A 21,813-nucleotide genomic window follows, 5' to 3' on the forward strand; every position below is an offset into this window, starting at 1 on the left:
CTCTATGTTACACTAACTTTGGCTAAAGTCCATTAAATTCTCTTTGTTACATATGCTTTCGCTAAAGCCCATTAATTTCTTTGTTACACAAACTTTCGCTAAAGCCCATTTATTTCTCTATGTTACACTAACTTTGGCTAAAGTCCATTAATTTCTCTTTGTTACATATGCTTTCGCTAAAGCCCATTAATTTCTCTTTGTTACACTAACTTTGGCTAAAGCCCATTAATTTCTCTTTGTTAAACTAACTTTGGCTAAAGCCCATTTTTCTCTTTGTTTCACTAACTTTGGCTAAAGCCCATTAATTTCTCTTTGTTTCATTTACTTTGGGTCAAGCCCATTACTTATTTATGTCCTTCAGAATTACAGCTGTGCTTCACTGTGTCAAACTTATAGTACAAATTTAAGTTATTTAGTGTCTAAATGATTTTCGCCATTTTCTTCAGTGATGGACACGGTACAAATACCACACCATATACTGTAATAGTGGAAATGTTCATGGTGTGGAATGACTTGCATGAAGAAATAAATTAGTGTGAAACTATCCACATGCAAATATTAATTTATAGAGATAATATATAGATTTTAGAACCAATTATGTGCATGCCAGCACAAAAATTCCACACACAAATCAGCATAAAGAGATCAAACAAGAACATAATTCCACTTTATAATTAACGTAAATATGGTAGACTGGAACAGATCTACAAAGGACTATCATATAACCTTGCAAATATACGTAAATAGGGTAGACTGAAACAGATCTACAAAGGACTGTCATATAACCTCGCAAATATACGTAAATGGGGTAGACTGAAACAGATCTACAAAGGACTATCATATAACCTCGCAAATATATGTAAATAGGGTAGACTGAAACAGATCTACAAAGGACTATCTTATAACCTCGCAAATATACGTAAATAGGGTAGACTGAAACAGATCTACAAAGGACTATTATATAACCTCGCAAATGTACATAAATAGGGTAGACTGAAACAGATCTACAAAGGACTATCATATAACCTCGCAAATATACTAGAAGATAAAAAATTATAGTATGTTATGCTTGCTATGTAAATTGAAATACATATAGAACAACTCTTCATTATAATTCCTTACAAAATTTATTAGTAAAAAAAAGTTGGACTAGTTTAGAATAGTTCAGTGTAAAGCGAATAAATTAATTTATCACTGATGAAACATGAATTATTTTACTGCTGCAAGTAAACGCCATATCTATTATAACAAATAAAAGTGAAAAAATGTGCTATCAATATATCTATACCATTTTAATTCTGCCCTTAGTTGATATAACTATAAACTAAATCTAAAAGCATGCAACATAACCATGAACAAATAAGCACAGCTACAAATTACATGAGACAAATACTGTTAACAAAACATCCATAAAATTGAACTTATGAAGTGTTATTTTACGACAATGTATTTTGTTTTTTTATGATTACAATATAAACCAGCATATATACTTGATATGCTAATCTTGCACCTCAAACTAAAAGGTGCGAGATTATTTTTTTTTACCTGTAACTGAGCAAGATTGGGTTATCTCAGTAGAGGGCTAAGATTCTGTAACATAATCACAACCGAGGCGTAAGCCGAAGTTGGGATGTTACTGAATCTTAGCCTGAGGTACATGTAATAGATTTTATCATTCTAACAAAAACAAAACCTAGTCAGCTCAAGCAAGAAAACTATGTGATGAAAAAATCTAACAACTTACCAATACACATTACCAACTGAGAATCACCTTTTCCCAGATATAGCGAAACCTACATAACTTATTATTATACCTCATCTTTATAACAGCGTTTCTGATTGGATGATACTGGTTACATGGCGGGGGCAATAACACATGTCACCCTCAAGTTTTCCCATTCATATTTCCCTTATTCGGAGCCTCTCTAGAAACATCTGCAAGAGCCACCACAACCTAGTTCCGAATGACGGTAGCAGACGACAACAACCTGACCATCTCTTCCATTGTGTTATTGTTTTTTATTGATTGAAATTTTTCGGTGTTATGAAATGTCCATTGCCCTTACTGTAAGGAAGGAAACCTGATTCTTTGTTTTCCTGAGGATATAAATCATGTTGTACAAGGGGCGAAGCTCGAGTGAAACATGATTAACCTCGGGGAACAAAGTGTTTCCCTGCAGTAAGGGCAATACATGTATAATGTTTATAATTGTCATCAGATATATCAGAATCAAAGAGAAATTCAACAAAAATATTATGTTTTTCTAATATTTTGACTCAAATGCAAAAAGAAGAGTTACACAGATTATATAAAATGATTGCATTGTAAAATTTTCATAAAAATTATTTGGTATTTTGCAAAAACCAAAAACCAAAAAAAATCCACTCAAACTATTTGGAATGGACAATATAAGATTACATATGATTTTCTATATGACTGTAAGTCAGTTTAGTGCATACAAGCACATATTTTTCTCACCATCTAGTTAATTACTTTCTCACCATCTAGTTATTTACTTTCTCACCGTCTAGTTATTTACTTTCTCACCATCTAGTTATTTACTTTCTCACCATGTAGTTAATTACTAAAAAGCTCTGATGTAATAATTCTGGCTATCAAAATCAAAAATTAAGTAAAGATATTAAAACTGAAATTCATTCTTTTACAAAATCTACACATATATCATTAGTTATCACTGTTATGAATCCTTGATGTATCTGCAACTGGGTACATTAACATTCACCCTGGCAGTTGTGTACTCTTGGCAGCTAAATGATAATTCAAAATTTCAGTAATTAGTGATCCACATGTAGTTCTGTTTGACGAATAAATACATAAAGTATAGCATGCAAGCATGTCCCTTTTGAAAAAAAAACAGGGATTCTATTTACAACTGACTACAATTTTGCTACAACCAATCAGAGTGCTTGACACATCCATTGTTGGCTGTTTAGACACAACCAATAAGAATCCATGAAGCATCAAAGCATGTATCATTTAATATTTGCAAAACAGTAAAGATCTAGTACAAATGTTTTATTTTTAGCATCCAACAAAGGAACTTGATCTTCCATTTGTCGATGAAGTAGGAAGACCAAAATCCATCAAAAGAGGGTGCAGTTTAAGGTCCTAGGCCAAGTTCCTTGGCCACAAGTTTAGCTGTAGTGTTGTGCATCTCTGTTCTGTGGGACAGGAAGTTGTCAATAGCCGCCTGTTTTGACTTGTCCCAGTCATACAAGTCTCTGTGAACGGAAGAACTTTGCTTTAATAGTAGGACAAACAATGTATTTCTAGAGATATTGATGGGAGAATTTATCAATTACAATAATTATAAAATGCCATTCTGATGAGTGATATAGTCACACCTGCTCGTTTGGCTAACTCTAAGAGACCACCTGTGTTAAGGGTCCCTGTCCCACTGCACTGGGGTTATTTTTTGTATATGCAGTAACCTTCTGTTGTCGGCGTGGTTTGATCAGTCCGTTAGAGCAATAGTGCAACAAAATGAAGTCCAGGTTTCAAATCTAGTCCAGCTCGCTAATTTTGTTACATTCATAACAATGTTGTTGACCCTATTTTGTTTGTTTTATTTTCATTATAAGCTATAGCTATAGTCTCATGCCAGAAAAAACAGTTTCTAGATATAGTTATTAATTAGGCGGTGGGACGGGGATTCCTAAGAGGCAACTCTTCAAGTTCATATAGTGATTTCTATGTGGACTGCACATCTATAAAGAGACCCCAAGTGTTAAGAGAGAAACTTTTCAGACTTCCCATTGGTGATATCTTAATACAGGTTTGACTGTATGTATTATTGATAATATTGATTACATTTGATTTTCCAACATAATTAAACACCCTGCTGGACACATGATATTGATTCAATCAGACAGAATGTCAGAATATACAGGTGTTATTGGTAGAGTTTATTAGTATAATTTGGATTACAGAAGTACACTGTATTGGCCAATATGTCAGAATACTTGTGGGCCAGAATATACAGGTTTCAATCTGTCATTGTAACAAAACAGAGTTTTATGTGAGATGCACACATGTACAGCCAGGCATTTTGTCTGAAGCAACAATCAGTTATGTCTGAATTGCTGCAAACCATTTTATCATTAATAAGACAGACAGGTCTCACAACAATCTACAGGAGGAGGTAATGACTTTATGAGGTCACAAAAGTATGTCAAGGTCAAGATCAAGATGTCACAAAAGAACCTCAAGGTGGAGGTCAAGAGGACAACCAATCGAAATGTTGCAATGAAGATTACCAAACGAAATTTGAAGTCAAGAGGAGAACTTGAAGGTGAAGGTCAAGTGAAGATTATCAACTGAAATGAAGTTAATTTCCCCCATACAGGTTGATACATCTATGACATACCGGTATATTGGTCGGACAAACTTCATCCTGCCTTGCTCATTTACAAAGGCAATAGCACGTGGAATACAATCTTCATACTTGGCACGAATGCATAGTCTCAACCAGCTGAAAAAGGAAGTAAACTGTGTTACTATATCTAATCTACAAATATGTTATATATGAAGTTAACTGTTCATTTTTCAACATAAATGTAGTTTATAATTAGGTACAGTTTTTGTTTTACCATATGGGCTCTTGTTTTTTTGTTTTTGTTTTTCCTTTTTTTTTATATTTTTCTTTTTTCTTTTTGGGATTTTGGGATTCATCATTCACAAATTCATACCTGAATCTGATTTCTGAATTCTTAACAGAGTTGAGACTGTAACTTGCTTCCATTGCTTGAATCTTCTCAGGAGAAAATGGCGCCTGTCAAAATATTGGATCATTGAATTGTGATTATTATTGCAAAAAAAATAAAAATGAAGAAATATCCTTCCATAGATCAAAAACAGGGAAAAAAATCATTGTCCTGTATGGACTGAATCTTAAAGAGTTTATGAAAACATAACAATAATGAAGTATTAGTATATACTGGGAAATTTTCGCCAAGTCAAAATGTCCTTCAAAAAGTAAAATCAATTTTAACCCAATACTGACTTTGCCCTTCACATTTAATTGCTATGTACTGTTGTTGTGTTGTTTATAAATGTTTGCTTTAACATTAAATTCACCCTCATTACGGAGTCATCAACAGGAAACAAGAAAAAGGGACATTGAAATATGTTGGCTGTAAACAAGGTGGCAAATAAAACGAGGGGCATTATACTGAGGTTTTACTGTATATAAACGAGGGGCGTTATTCTGAGGTTTTACTGTATATAAACGAGTGGCATTATACTGAGGTTTTACTGTATATAAACTAGGGGCATTATACTGAGGTTTTACTTTACATAAACGAGGGGCATTATACTGAGGGTTTACTGTATATAAATGAGGGGCATTATAATGAGGTTTTACTGTACATAAACGAGGTGCATTATACTGAGGTTTTACTGTACATAATCGACGGGCATTATACTGAGGTTTTACTGTATATAAATGAGGGGCATTATACTGAGGTTTTACTGTATATAAATGAGGGGCATTATACTGAGGTTTTACTGTACATAAACGAGGGGCATTATACTGAGGTTTTACTGTACATAAATGAGGGGCATTACACTGAGGTTTTACTGTATATAAATGAGGGGCGTTATACTGAGGTTTTACTGTACATTGCAGGATAGTACCCCAGGTATGTAGTTTTCCAAGACGGATTATGATTTTTTTTTATTTAAGTTTCTTACCTCTATCAACAAAAGTGAGAAGAACTCCCTTTTCTGTGCAGTAGACAGAGACGCCAGATCCTCAGCTTTGAACAATGAGAACTCTTCCTTCACAGCTTTCACCCATCGCTGGCTCAGATCCGCACACGGCACGGCAAGACTGTCATCATATCTATAGCCCAGAAATGAAGGTGTGAAGGACAGGATACTGTTGATAACATGAACAGTACAAGGTGAACTGTACAGCTGTCATAAATATGATTAATATAATTACATAATAGTGTTCAACTATATATTGACCTACTTTGGTTTTATTGGCGGCATCCCCTGTCCAAAGAACCACTTATCCCATTCAACGTCTTTGAACACATCAACCTATAATGCCAAACAAATATTCATTTTGAATAAATCCTATACGAATGGAATAGTTTCGGCTAAATGTTCATTTAAGAAGGTAACAGTGAACTAATTTGGTCAAAGAACAGTTTTATATTAATTTCCAGATATGTAGGTCAAACTTTGAAAAGTAGGTCACAGTGACCTAATTCTTCCAAACAAAACATCTAAGTTAATATTTTGTTCAATTTACAAAAATGGATATCAAAATTCAAGATGTCAGTGACCTAATTAGGTAAAACAACAACACTTTGTTTAATTCTCTTTTGGTCAATTACAGAACTCCTTGATGATAGGTTCAAGTCAAGATACATGCAAAGTTGACACAACACAAGTTATATTATGTCCATAAAATAATGGTGAACAATGTATAATATAAAGTTGTCAGATTAAAAGATACATTGTACATTAATTAAAAGATGTCCCATTTCAATAGCCTCAAAGATTCCACAATATTATGGGATATTTTGTTGTGTGTTATTTTTGTCACTCACCTTGTCCTTGAAGAAGGAGAACAGAAACTCTTTCCACTGGTCAGTAACTATGGAATCTCCCTGAAACTGCTCAATGTAGGCTCGTAGAAAGGGTTCAAATACGGCTAAAACAAAAGAACACACAACGTTCAGACGAAAGATTTTTATTTCAGAAATTCCAGAGAATGTTGCCAATTATATAAAACTTTCAGGCTAAGTCTGCCCTTTTTTAGTATCGTTGAATGATTGTGTGATTGTGTAATCATTCATGACATTAAATTAAAGACAATATTTTCCTCAGTGAGACTGATGAAGGGCAGGAGCCCAAATATGTTCTAAAATAGGTAACATTCTATGGAATTCGTTAAAAGGTATGTTTGAAGACTATTCAAATTTTTCTTTAAATATTGGGAAGGTTTTTAAGATTTTGAAACATTTTTTACATGCAATTAAGTTTAACAAACATTTAAACAAGATGGTCTGATGGTCTGTATTAGATATCTAAATAAAGTCCCTAAGGGTGGGGCAAACCCCAAAGCTGATTCTGTTAGCATGATTGTGTTGGACTCTTTATTCCCCACAACTGTACTTCTGGTTATATAGTTGGGATCTCAACCATTTCCAATGTCATGGTTCAGTTGCCAGGGGTGGGGCAGGTCCCTTGACTAAACCTAGTAGCATATATAAATCAGACTTTTTGTGCCCTAAAGAATGGTATATACGGATATGGAGTTGGGATCTCAACCATTTCAGGGTTATGACCCAGGGATGTACAATGTATAATGAAATTTTTCAAACAATCTGATACTTAACCATTAAACTGCTACAATAATTTTTCAGCAAGTATTGTATAAAATGTATTGTTAACAATTCTATTACTTAATACCTGTATCATGCCAATAGCTTTACATTGTTTTATTTCTCTGAAGCAGAATGTTTATAGTCAACTTCAGAATCATCTGAATTAAGTAGCATAGATTATGACCATTTTGTAGTAGTATTCTAAAAATAAACATCGCAACTGGTTGGCACTACGTAATTCAAACTACATATTTGATATTACATCTAAATCATTTTCAGCATTGATGAACTAGCTTTTAATAGTAATGAACAAGCTTGCATTTCAACTTATATCTATACAGTGTTTTGTATTCCTTTAAAGGTTGGGTGTCAGTTTTATTGTTATTTGTGCATTTTAGACCAAGCTTATAATCAAATGTAAAATGTATAGATTTTATGAAAAAAACTGAGATGAAACACTTTAAACAAAATGAAGTGTAATGTATTGAACAATACCTGGTCCTCCTACAAGTGTTTCCAGGTAAAACAGGAGGGCAAAACCTTTCTCGTAGGGCACCACAGAAAAGGCATCGTCAGGGTCCACCCCACGCAGGTCAGGGACGAGCTTGGTGTAGGGGCCATTTTTTAGGACGTCCACAACCTATCAAGGTCAATGACATATTTAAAGGTCAAACAAAATGCAGATTATGAAATCTTGGGCTTCCATTTTCAAGCACACTTATTTTTCTAATTCTGTAAATTATACGTGATTTTGAAACATTAGTTGTTAAACTAAGTATTGGTATATTTCTAGTGATTTGTAGAATTTTCAAGTACTTTTTTTCACTCATTTTGTACATTATACATGATTGTGAAACACTGTTAAACAAAGAATGTACTATATTGCTAGTGATTTCTAGAATCACTACCAAGCAGAGGTCATGTTTCAACATATTAAAAACCTTTAAACAATTAAATTTTGGCTCTTGATAGATAAAATCTTAAAAGATTTGCTCACTAACTGAGGGAGAAGTTGCAGACACAAGAAAATGCTAACAGGTTGAAAGACATACAGCATGATAGCATAGCGCACTTTTTTTGCAGGAGCATTAAAACAAACAGTACCCCGTATTGGAGGGTTTTCCAGCCACCGATTCCCAGGAAGTGTCTCATTGGTTCACCCCCATGGAGACACCCAGCTATCTTCCTCTCCACAAACACAGTATGACCTTCGTTCAACCTTCAAAAGCAATACATTAAACTTAAAATTCATAAAAAGGATAAATTTTGAAACGACTGCCACACAAAGCATTTACTAGTAAATTACCAAAAACAACACACATAGTGATGTCCATTCAGCCTTAACATCAGTCACATTAAATACAATAACACACAGCTACTACAAACATACCGTTTCTGAATTTGTGCTTTCAACAAAGTCATATTTATCCACAGGCAAATATTTGTTTTAAGTCAATTGATCCTAAGTAATATTTATGTCAGATCCATAGAGGATAACAACGTGAGCATTTCACTTTACTATATATTTACTATACCTGGTATTATAAATTACCCCTTCTGCCAATTTTTAAAGTGCCATGGGCATTAAATACAGCAAGTACGGTATTGGATTAATTGGCAGAATAACAAATTTAATATAAGATCTGAAAAGAGGAGGTAACACTGGTCAACGAAATATTTTACACATAATATACAAAACAAAACAGAAAGTGGATGGCAAAACTTACAGACATATAAGGTATAGGCCTTATGTCATGTTCTGAATACTAAAAGCATTCAATTAAACAGTTATTTCTAATGAAACAAGCTTAGTGTATAATAAATATATATATTCAGCTGTATAAGGTTGGTTCAACTACATTAAGCAATAGGTTACAAACCAGAAGTGTTCAAAGGTCGAATTGGTCACCAGGTTGCCTGTCCAACTGTGAGCTATTTCATGAGCAATAACATTAGCAAGGGACCTGTCACCAGCCTGTAAATAATGAACCAAACCTTGTACAAGATGATAGGTACCAATGGTACCTTACAAATAATACCCAATATATATTACCTTACACATTTTACCTGTGATTTGTGTTAGAGTTAATGTTATATGCTATCTTACACAACTTACCTGTGATTTGTGTTAGGGCACCGAAACTCAAATTTTGGTAAAACAAAGCATTGACGATCAAAATGCTTATATACAAATATAGCAAATTCTCTAGATAATGTAAACACAAACTTAAACCTAAAGATCCATGTAAGACCTTCAGGTCAAGCTTGTACGACACTTCTTATATGTTTGAGGTGGTGGCACCTGCTGACTGTGCAATATTGCCACAACAAGTCAAATGATGTTCTGAGACATTTTCAATTGTAACGTCATAATAAAATGCCGTTTTCTGATTTCGACATCGTTATAGTATAGGTCACTGAGTGCAATAGAATCTCAAGGGAATGAGATCATCTCAACCCAAGGGGGCTGATACTTAAGTTGCCAAACACGAGGCTTGGTCATGTGGTTGACAACTTAGGATTCTCTTACCCTGGACAGGGATATCCACCATTTTACTGGTGTGAGATTTTCTTATCTCAACCTAGGGTTGAGACAATCTACACATGTTCTTTGCACGTTCTCAACAATTGTATGACGTCATAGCAACAATACCATGACGTCACGTCAACAATACAATGACGTCATGGCAACAATAAAATGACGTCACGTCGACCATTCAGCCGCATCACATCAACATTGTCTTGCATTGATGTAACGTCTATATAAAATACATAAGAGGGTAAACAGGGTAAGAGAAAAATTATCATTCACCTCCTTGGGAGTGAGACGGTAATCTCAACCCTCGGGGTAAGATTCTTAAGCTGTCAAACACCTAGTTTGATCATACTTACAGATAGCGACAGTGGATAGCCTACAAAAACCAAGGGGGTGATAAGATTCTATTAATCTCTCCTCTCACTCATTGTGTATCATATACATAATGTAATGTTAACTTTACAGGCTAATTGCACGGTTGACATGACGTTGATGCATTGTTGACGTGATGTCATTGTAATGTTGACACAACATCTGATTGCTATAGAAAGGGGAATCCCCCGTCTCAATCCTACGGTGACACATGGATATCTCGCACCAGGAAAATTGTGGATACACCGTCCAGAGTAAAAGAATAATAGAATATCACCCCCTTGGGGTTGAGATATATAGAATATATCACCCCCTTGGGGTTGAGATATATAGAATATATCACCCCCTTGGGGCTGAGATATATAGAATATATCACCCTCTTGGGGTTGAGATAGGGGAATCTTTAACTAAGGGGAAAGATTTTAAGTTGCCAAACAAGTTCTTGTTTGGCAATTTAAGATCTTTCCTAAGGTTCATATTCTCTTATATCACTCCGAGGGGGTTCATGATTCTTTCTCTTACCCTGTTTAACCATTGTGTATCATATAAATAATGTTATGTTAACTTTACAGGCGAATTGCAGGGTTGACATGACGTTGATGTATTGTTGACAAGACATCATACAGCTGTTATGAATAGAGGAATCCCCCCCCCCCCATCTCAATCCTAGTTTGAGACATGGTTATCTCGGACTGGAAAAGTAAGGATACACCTGTACAGGGTAAGAGAAACACACATCCCACATGGGTGTTCCCTATGGGATACATGTATCTTTCATAAGCAGAGGTGGGAGAAAAATAAATCTGTTAGATGTAGTCCCAGGGAAACTTAAACATTTACATCAGGGAAACTTAAACATTAGTCTGAGTAAACTGAATCTTGTTGAAAAATTTTTTATTGTGTAATCCCACTTCTTATGAAATCTTCTGAACAATACTTGTATATTTAGACATCCTTTCTTATCTGACCAATGTGTTGTCTCACAGGGTGTTAGATTAGACAGGTCACAGGTTTTAGTGGATACAGTTTTTTATAAACAGCGAGTTGAGGATACGACAGAGGAGGACGATTACCAGTAGAGTAGGGGTCACAAAGGTCAGACAGGGGTTTTCCATTCCTCCATATGGAAAGGAAGGAGGTAAAACGAGTAGATCATACTGGCCCCAAACGTATGGTCCCATCAAATCCTCGGCTGTCTGCAGCATGTGCTCCGTCTGTGATTGTAATACAAAATATTTCAATAAACTGGGATTAACATTTCAATGTCTTTCTTGATTCAATTCATTTATATAAGTTGGTGTGTGGTACTTTAATAATGTAGATAACTGACAGATTAGTCATTTTGCATATTTACTGATTTGACGAGTTAAAGAAGTAAAGAGGATTTAATTACCTCTCCAAACTCATATTCTGCCTCCTCCACCATTTCCCTTTCAGACCACACTTTGGATCTGGGACCAAGATGTCTGCAAACAATTATACAGTACCTCAACTGAAGCGCAGTCACATGTAAATTATCTTTCTCAATTTCTGTAGACCTTAATTTAATTATTCCTGATTCTGCACTAATTGTTTTTCCTTGAATATATGATGACAGGGATACAGACAGTAACGCTATCATCAATTAAAACAATTTTCATCATGAAAATCATACTTTTACTAGAGAATTACTACAATTATGCAAACAGCTCTATCAAGAGACCCCCTGTGTTAAGAGACCACTTTTCATGTTCCCCATTGTAGATTTTCTCTGGTTTTATTCTATTTGATGTCCTATTAACAGCTAAGGTCATTCAAGGATGTGCCTCATTGTGTTTCAATGCATGCTTGTTTGTGTGCCCCATGGTTGGGATTTCATTGTGAGACAAACCTGTATGAAGAGACCACCTGTGTTTAGAGACCAATTTTTGGACTTCCAATTAGTGGTCTCTTAGAACAGGTTTGACTGTATCATTCTTGTGAAGGAATTTTTCATAATTACAAACATATGGTCCATATTTACCTGCTTTCAATGTCTCCAGCGACAATTGCAATGAGGTAGCTGGCTATAGGCACCTTTTGTTCAAAGATGTGTACCAGCTTAGCACTGTCACTGGCATGTGGATTGGATCCGCCTCGCAGTGCGCTCATCAACACAGTTACCTCCCTTGGAGCAGATACCTAGGTAGGATGACAGAAGAACTTTATAATTTTTTAAATTACGTTTCTTTAATTCCAGAAAATTGTAAATAAGATATTCCTGATGACAGTAATCTCCCTCCATCTTATCCTGAATTCACCATTCACAGTGAAAACAAATCAAACCATACAGGAGTTAGCATCCAAAAATAGACCATATCATAATTAAAGATGACACTTTTTTTCCCCCAAGCACATCAACCTCACTCATGAAGCATTAATTCACCATATTTTGATATAGAAGTACTTGTCCAATGATTCTTAACACAAGATATAACAAAAGAAATTGTTGAAGACAATTTGCATAATGATAACAGACCACCAGGTAAGAAAGTATAAAAAAAAAAAGTTAAAATGTTTCTCGTGTATACTTACTTTTGCAGAGTATGGGCATTTGACTGCCGGAGTATCTTGGCATGGAATCATACTGCGACAGTGGATAGCCTACAAAACATCAGATCATACTTACAGATAGCGACAGTGGATAGCCTACAAAAAATCAGATCATACCTACAGCTAGCGACAGTGGATAACCTACAAAACATCAGATCATACCTACAGATAGCAACAGTGTATAGCCTACAACACATCAGATCATACCTACAGATAGTAACATTGGATAACCTACAAAACATCAGATCATACCTACAGATAGCGACAGTGGATAACCTACAAAACACCAGATCATACCTACAGATAGAGACAGTGGATAGACTACAAAACACCAGATCATACCTACAGATAGCAACAGTGGATAGTCTACAAAACATCAGATCATACCTACAGATAGCGACAGTGGGTAGCCTACAAAACACCAGATCATACCTACAGATAGAGACAGTGGATAGACTACAAAACACCAGATCATACCTACAGATAGCAACAGTGTATAGCCTACAACACATCAGATCATACCTACAGATAGCGACAGTGGGTAGCCTACAAAACACCAGATCATACCTACAGATCGCAACAGTGGATAGCCTACAAAACATCAGATCATACTTACAGATAGCGACAGTGGATAGCCTACAAAACACCCAGATCATACCTACAGATAGCAACAGTGGATAGTCTACAAAACATCAGATCATACCTACAGATAGCGACAGTGGGTAGCCTACAAAACACCAGATCATACCTACAGATCGCAACAGTGGATAGCCTACAAAACATCAGATCATATCTACAGATAGAGACAGTGTATAGCCTACAAAACATCAGATCATACCTACAGTTAGCGACAGTGGATAGCCTACAAAACATCATATCATACCTACAGTTAGCGACAGTGGATAGCCTACAAAACATCATATCATACCTACAGTTAGCGACAGTGGATAGCCTACAAAACATCATATCATACCTACAGTTAGCGACAGTGGATAGCCTACAAAACATCATATCATACCTACAGTTAGCGACAGTGGATAGCCTACAAAACATCATATCATACCTACAGTTAGCGACAGTGGATAGCCTACAAAACATCAGATCATCCCTACAGTTAGCGACAGTGGATAGCCTACAAAACATCAGATCAAACCTACAGCTAGCGACAGTGGTAGCCTACAAAACATCAGATCATACCTACAGCTAGCGACAGTGGATAACCTACAAAACATCAGATCATACCTACAGCTAGCGACAGTGGTAGCCTACAAAACATCAGATCATACCTACAGCTAGTGACAGTGGATAGCCTACAAAACACCAGATCATACCTACAGATAGCGACAGTGGATAGCCTACAAAACATCAGATCATACCTACAGCTTGTGTTAGAGTTAAGGACAGATCTGGGAACTGTGTCGGAGTTTGAGGTTTTATGCTACCTTACAAAGTAGGCTTGTTGTTTATATCAAAGTTAAGGATATACCGGTACCCTTCCTCCCACATTGCCCCTTTGATTTGTGTAAGAGTTAAGGTTATATGCTACCTTACACATCATACCTTTGATTTGTGTAAGAATTTAGGAATTTTTGCTACCTCACATGTCATACCTGTAATTTGTGTTGAAGTTAAGGATGTAATGTTTACAATGAACTACTATAACGTCACTGTACCCAAATCGGGACACTTTTTAGATGAAGATCAATGTTCTTTTTACCATACGATCAGTTCCAAAAATGTTTGTTCATTTTTCATAAATACATGTAGATACTATCCACTTTTTATTTCTATTACACATATATCATCAGGGTTATGTATGGCCTTGAATCGGCGTAACTGTACCCGGAAAGGGACACTTCGGTATTTTGGCTAATATTTGGGGATATTTAACTATCAATATCAGCAGAAAAGAAGACACGTTTAAAATATTTTAGAGTCAACAGTGTCATGATAAAATGTCTTTTCCAAACTAACATTAGTTTTTATAAAATAGATTTTTTTAAATGATATCAAATAAATAGCATCGCACAGCACATAAATCGGGAAAGTTTTATTTTATTCATTATTCTTACCTTTAAATTGTCCATGTAATGATAATCAGCAGCCAATCAAGCTTACATACAGCTAAATTGTCATAAAACTATTATGAAATAAAAACTGTATACATAAAAGTACTTCTTTGCATTGAATGACGGTTTCTTGGGCCGTTTTTCCGTAAGTGTCCCGGTTTGGTTACAGTGACGGTACATATGATATACTTATGAAAACTGGAAGTAATAATTATGACAACACTGGGCCTGACAGTACGTATACCCACCTGGCATTGACTGAAGAGGTATGGCTGGCGTTTTCCTGCCGTCTGCTCCTTGCGAAGCCACTGTAAAGCTGAGCACTGTGGTGAGGTCTCATATTCTATTGACACCACACAACTGTAACATAAAGTTATTGAGTCTGTCACACCACTGTCACAGAATACCTACAACATGGCGGCAAAAAATGGAATCTCATAAACATTGACCATCATCCTATACCTACAACATGCATGATTGAGGCAAAATAATGGAATCTCATAACCTAGCTTGTAAACATTGACAATTAAGACATAACATTCTCAAAATTCCAGGGGTTCTATTCTCTGGCCCCTTTCAATATGTCATGAAGAAATTGAAGGCTCTGTATGCGCTACCTTGTTAATGATACATTTAGAACACTATAGTTTGATCATTTGATTTACATCAAAAGAATCAGACGGAAGCGTAATAGTAAAATTGACCGGCTTTGAAGTAAGGTGTCGCTCCTCTTTCATCTTCAAAGGTAAGGTATTAGCCTAGCAATCATCCTTTTATTTACTGGCATAGAATCTTGTATTTTACTGTCACCACAAAACTATTACAAAGAGCCAAAGTTGTTGAACGTGACATTCCGTCGTTACCACACATTTGCATAAATGGAGGCAATGTCATTCAATCTCATATTTTTCCAACGCCACACGCCTTCAAAATGAAGGCAATCAATTTGATAGCCAATTGACATAACACTTCTACAACATGGAAGCAAAGCTGTGGAATTTCATACTTCGTCAACACAACACATCTAAAATATGGACAAGTCAGATTGGTTTTGATCCTAATATTTTTTGATCTTGTTATAAACTGAATTTACTAGAAATCTTCTTTATCTTAACATTTTTAGGATTTCCAACAATTTTTACACTGTGAGATTTGGCTTTGTACATTTTGTATAAAAGTGTTTGAACATTACACCTTCAAAATGGATGTCAATATTGGTACAAATATATACTGTCAATCAAATCTACTACACACTGTAATACAAATAGTACTGGCCAAACATCATCAAGATCTCCTATTTTACCTGTTCCCAGCACTATTGGGTAATTTTATTTCCAATTTGGAACCAAAACTCGGGTCATGTTCTCCTAAGGTGAAGGTCAGTTCTTGTCCGTTGGCTTGGTCAGTAACTTTCTTAATGGTCACCTCGCGAGTATCCACTACCTAGAAATTATAAATCACAAAGTCATGATCAATTGAATCAAAATTTCTTGAGTCAAACACGGTAAATACGGCCACTGGCCAATCTAATATTACCAATTGGTGGGTTGAGAGGTGTAATGTGTAATATGGTGGCTGCAGGCACCCATCAAGCAACTGACTACATGCTCAATGTTGCTAAACGAGTGAGCATGTTCCAGGGTTATACCACATCACTCGAAAAGCTAGTTTGTAGTAAGGCAGTATTTTCCCATTACATATTCCTTGAATGTTATGCTATCCCACCACCCCACCTCCGAAAAGTCCTGTACCAAGACTTGTAATCCCAACAACCCACCTCCGAAAAGTCCTGTATCAAGACTTGTAACCCCACCACCCCACCTCCGAAAGGTCCTGCACCAAGACTTGTAATCCCACCCCCCCACCTCCCAAAAGTTCTGTACCAAGACTTGAAATCCCACCACCCCACCTCCGAAAAGTCCTGTACCAAGACTTGTAATCCCACCACCCCACCTCCCAAAAGTTCTGTACCAAGACTTGTAATCCCACCACCCCACCTCCGAAAAGTCCTTTACCAAGACTTGTAATCCCACCACCCCACCTCCAAAAAGTCCTGTACCAAGACTTGTAATCCCACCACCCCACCTCCGAAAAGTCCTGTACCAAGACTTGTAATCCCACCACCCCAACTCCCAAAAGTTCTGTACCAAGACTTATAATCCCACCACCCCAACTCCCAAAAGTCCTGTACCAAGACTTGTAATCCCACCACCCCACCTCCGAAAAGTCCTGTACCAAGACTTGTAATCCCACCACCCCACCTCCGAAAAGTCCTGTACCAAGACTTGTAAAACCCTGTGTACAATGCATCTTTAAATTTCCTTACCATCAGGAAGTGGCCTTACATGGTACACAGAATCCCACCGCTGCCACCAAATGTACCATCATGCCAGCAAGCACCTATCTAACAATTGACCATGCTGAATGCTGCTGAACTAGTGAGCGCACCCCAGGGTTACACTGCATCGCTGGAAAAGCTAGCTAATGCCAGTACGTTAGTATTCTAATATTCCTTGGCTGTTACAAATGTTTGAAGTTGTACCTCTTAAAAAATAACGTTCATTTCTCTAGCTCAACAAATGAGAAAGTGATACATGTACCTACATTGAACCTATTGGTGCAAGCATCTCTTTATCAATGAGAAGACAAGTGGTCTGGTATTAAACATGCTACTCTAGGCATTCTACCACCTTTACATCTTTGAAGTCCAAGGGTTCTGCTCTCCTACACATATTTTCTCTGTACTCTTTGCATGTCATGACAAAATTGAAGGCTCTATCTGCTTTACCTTGCATACGTTACAAGTTGGCAAGTCAGATTTCTTTATAAAAGATCAAAGGAATCATGCAGCAGTGTAATGGTAAAATCGACCGGCTTTGATGTTTGTTATAGCTCCTCTGTAATCTTTAAACGACAAATATCAGCCTAGTGATTGGTAAGGTTTTTATACCTGAAACCATCAGGAAGCTTAACCCAAGCCTTCAATTTTGTCAAGATGTATTCCAGGGGTGCAGTGAAAATAAGTATATCAAGAATGGAAATGCTGCCAGTCCTATGTTGCAGATGTTGATGAACTCAAAGGATTTTATAATGTGATTTTTTTTATTAGTGTCTGTGAGTTCATTTGAAAAGTGAAATTCTGCATTTTATTCAGAGAAAACTAAATAATATACAGACAAATAGGAACTAGCAATGCCTAGATCTACTTTATTATTACTCAATCTTCAATCATTGACAAATGAGATTTTTTTTGTTTTTTTTTTGTTTTAGGAGAGGGATGGATCTGTTTTTCCAACCAAAAAAGGACCAAATAAGATCCTTGAGCCTGGTCAGCAGCAGCAGCAGCAGCTGTACTTAGTCTCAGAGGTAGTGTGGTGCAGTGGATAGCACACTAGCTCACATTTCACCACGATGGCTATAGGGTTCGCCTCACAGATAGGACATGAAAAGGCAGATGAGTTGGGTTTCTCTCGGTACTCTTGTCCCCCCTCCCCCATTAAGACACCATGTGACTACTTCTATCCATGCAGGCCGACAAGAGTGATACACCAAATTCATATAGCAATACTTACCACATGGTCTATACCCTCTTTCTTCTTCTGCAGAGTAAGATGAGCCTGGCCCCTCAGGGTTTTGGTTGCAAAGTCTATATCCAGATCCAGGTCTATCTGTGTGACAATACACTCCTCAGGTCTGGAGTAGGAGCAAGGGTCGGTGGGACTCAGTCCGGTCCCGGAACTATCACACTGAAAACAATTTAAACAATAAGCTTCTACAGGAGTTGCATAGTGACCCTATATTCACCTCTGATCCCAAATCATACAAAAAGTTACAACTAAGGTTTAGATATCGTCCTTGTCAAAAATACACCAATCAAGAATGTCTTGAAACAAGGGTTCAAAGTCATGCAGGCACCACACTCACAGGGAAGGAAACAACGCACTGAAGGCCAGGATTCAAACCCCGAACCTCTGACCTCTTGACGGATGTTCTAACTAATTTAAGAAGCTTCCTTTTTACCATGCAGTCTACTTCGGCTACATATTTACATGAACAAAAACAATGTCTGTGTCACTATAAATAGGAAAGAATAATTTCATCATGCACTTCTAATCTAATAACATTGAAAACATTCAATTTCATGAGGTAAAGATCCTGTGTAAAATGTCCAAACTTTTCCCTCTATCACAAATTCAATTCAATTAAAACTTGAAAGATTAGTCCTGGTGCTGAGTGTTGGCCACATATATTTGTACAAGCTTATATATTGGCAATAGGTAAAAATCTTTTCAAATAAAAAATACTAGCTGATGCGGTATGTAAACTTGCGTTTGGCGGTGACGACCAATGCAGTCAACTATACATGGCTACACATTCACATGTGTAAAAGCTGTGCATTTATTAGGTTGCCTTATAAGCGTCAGCTGTAGAAAATTTCCCTTTAGCTCAGCGGTAGAGCATCTGGCTGGAGAGCCAAGGGTTGTGGGTTCGAACCTCAGCGATTGCACTATCTTTATCACTATTCTTCATCCTACTACAAACTGGTGCTGTTGACCCTTCCCGTTCAAAGTAGGAGAACAGTTGGCAGGGAGTCAAAGAACCTGGGTAAGTGTTTGAAAAAGGAGGGAATAGTGTAAAAGATGTGCATTGATTAGGTTGCCGTACAAGCGTCAGCTGTATGGAATTTTACTTCAGCTCAGCGGTAGAGCATCGTGCTGTTTAGAGCCAAGGGTCACGGGTTCGAGCCCCCCTTAACTCAAGGTATGTGCGCCTTGAAGTCCTCGAGTGTTGTGCATTGTACTGCTGCTATGGGAAGGAGATGCCATTGTGTTATTATGAGTGGGAAGAATAAATATTTGTAGGTGTCCTTTGTAGCAGATATGTGTTTGTATGCATAAGGGAGTGCATGTCTGGGCGAGGGTCTACGGGTGTGAGTATAGATGTTGGGTTTATGATTTGGTGTACAATCTTGTAAAAAAGGATTATTTTTGTGTGAAAGCATTATGTTTATAGTGTTGGCCATTGTAGTTTGTGGATCATGTCTGTTACTGAGCTGGTGTTGTGATATCTGTTGTGTACGTAGTATACTGCTCTTCGTTGTGTTTTTTCTATTTGTTGAATTTGGTTTGTGTTGTGTGGGTCCCAAATGGAAGTTTTGGTCGGACTTGTGCTTTGTATGCATGTTCTTTCATATATGGTGAGTTTATTTTTAAGTCGCATTTGAGAAAACCTAGGGACCTATTGACATTGGCTGTAATGTTGTTTATATGTTTGTCCCATCGTAGGTTATTTTGTAATGTTAAGCCTAAGTATTTGCTGGATTCTACTTGGTGTAATGTGTCACAGTGTGGTTGTGGAGTTGGTAGTGATAGTGTATTTTGTTGCGTTTCGGTGTAATGTTGAGTATGTTGCATTTGTCAGGGTGAAATGTCATAAGCCAGTCCGTCTCCCATTGACCTGCTGCGTCGAGGGCATGTTGTAGTTTTAGTGTGTCTTCTTTGTTGTTTATCACCTTGTATATGATGCTGTTATCTGAGTCTCAGTTTACTGTATTGCATGTATTCGTGGAAGTCATTGATGTAAATGAGGAAGAGGATTGGGCCCAAACAGGTTCATTGAGGGCCCCCAGAGGTAACTTGTATTTTATCTGATTGTTTGCCCTCAATTACTACTGTTTGGGTGCGGAATGAGAGAAAGTCTGTAATCCATGCGTGTGTGTTCCATGTTATCCTGTAGTATTTAAGTTTGTACTGTAATCGTTTGTGTGGGACTTAATCAAAAGCTTTGGCAAAGTCCATTATGTTGATGTCTGTTTGTTGATGTTGTTGTTTGATGCGAGATCGTGTATGAATGTGGCGAGCTGTGTTTTGCAGGATCTAGACGATCCAAAGCTGTGTTGTAGGTCATATAATATGTTGTTGTTCTCCAGATGTGTTATTATTGGTGCTTGTTATGATGTGTTCCATGAGTTAACATGTGATGCAGGTTATATTGGTCTGTAATTTGTTGGGTTGTACTTGATTTTTTCCTTTTTTGTATACTGGGTTGACACAGAGATGTATGTAATAATATATGTCTCTGGTTGACATTTGCATGTTTCCAATCTGATCGAGTGAGTGAGGTAGTGTTCCTGTAGTGAGCGAGCGGGTGCAGATTTTTGAGAGAACGGGTGCTGTGATTTCATACAATCACTAATTAAATTCAATCAAAACTCAATAAATTAGTACTGGTGCTGACCACATATAGTTGTACATATCAATCTACATTTGTATATGGCCATTTCAGCATTTGGCAATTGGTAAAAATCTTTTTAACTAAAAAATAGCTTGTACGGTTAGTAAACCCTACAATTATTAATTTCTTATTTTTCTCAAAACGACTATGTCATATCATTACGACACCACGCACTTGTCTTAACTCGCATAATATGAAAACGAAAGTAGCAAAATCAGAGAAAAATTAACAAAACGTACCTTCTCTGTTTGTGATGCCATCTTTTGACTGAATCAATAAAAGGAGCGCGATTCTACACTACCAAAGACTAGTATTACCTTTCCTAAAAAATATAAATAACATTGAACAACCCTTTTAGCAATCCTGTGTTGCTTTGTTACCAAACCAAAAGTACAATCCAGTACACGCACGCGTGAGTGCCACGCTGTGATTGGCCGAGTTTGTTTGTCTCTCCGGCCCTTGCGAAACCCCGGATTAACAGATTATCAAAATATAAACTAACAATTGTTAATGGTACAGGTAACAAATACTAAGTTAAATAAATAAATTTATACTAATGTCAATAGCAATAATTTCTAAAGCACCATATAACCCCTGTCACATGTGTGCACAGCAAAACAGGAAGTGCTACACACATGAAACATTGACTTCCGTTACGCAAAAAGTCAC

General features: G+C 36.8%; 1 protein-coding gene across 1 annotated transcript; it reads right to left on the reverse strand.

Annotated features, from left to right (window-relative positions):
* Positions 1-1,089: 1,089 nt before the first annotated feature.
* LOC110441465 (leukotriene A-4 hydrolase-like) lies at positions 1,090-21,752 on the reverse strand. Its single transcript, XM_021484619.1, has 17 exons — positions 21,384-21,752; positions 18,483-18,656; positions 16,214-16,353; positions 15,159-15,270; positions 12,824-12,892; positions 12,273-12,430; positions 11,664-11,736; positions 11,344-11,484; positions 9,243-9,337; positions 8,467-8,581; positions 7,858-8,002; positions 6,583-6,686; positions 5,997-6,067; positions 5,714-5,864; positions 4,711-4,793; positions 4,389-4,493; positions 1,090-3,243 (listed from the first exon to the last, which is right to left on the reverse strand). The coding sequence occupies exons 1-17, from the start codon at positions 21,402-21,404 to the stop codon at positions 3,123-3,125; spliced, it is 1,878 nt and encodes a 625-aa protein (XP_021340294.1). The 5' UTR covers positions 21,405-21,752; the 3' UTR covers positions 1,090-3,122.
* Positions 21,753-21,813: the final 61 nt, after the last annotated feature.

The sequence above is a fragment of the Mizuhopecten yessoensis genome, unplaced genomic scaffold (genome assembly GCF_002113885.1).
Source record: "Mizuhopecten yessoensis strain PY_sf001 unplaced genomic scaffold, ASM211388v2 scaffold715977, whole genome shotgun sequence".
NCBI lineage: Eukaryota > Metazoa > Mollusca > Bivalvia > Pectinida > Pectinidae > Mizuhopecten > Mizuhopecten yessoensis.

What these genes read in the sequence shown, in the direction of transcription:
- LOC110441465 (XM_021484619.1), bottom strand. Translation starts at nt 21,404, where the DNA reads ATGGCATCACAAACAGAGAAG. An exon ending in TCGACCTTTGAACACTTCTG is followed by an intron (nt 8,582 to 9,242) that starts GTTTGTAACCTA and finishes TTGCTTTTGAAG; the next exon opens with GTTGAACGAAGGTCATACTG. An exon ending in ATGCCGCCAATAAAACCAAA is followed by an intron (nt 5,865 to 5,996) that starts GTAGGTCAATAT and finishes TCTGGGCTATAG; the next exon opens with ATATGATGACAGTCTTGCCG.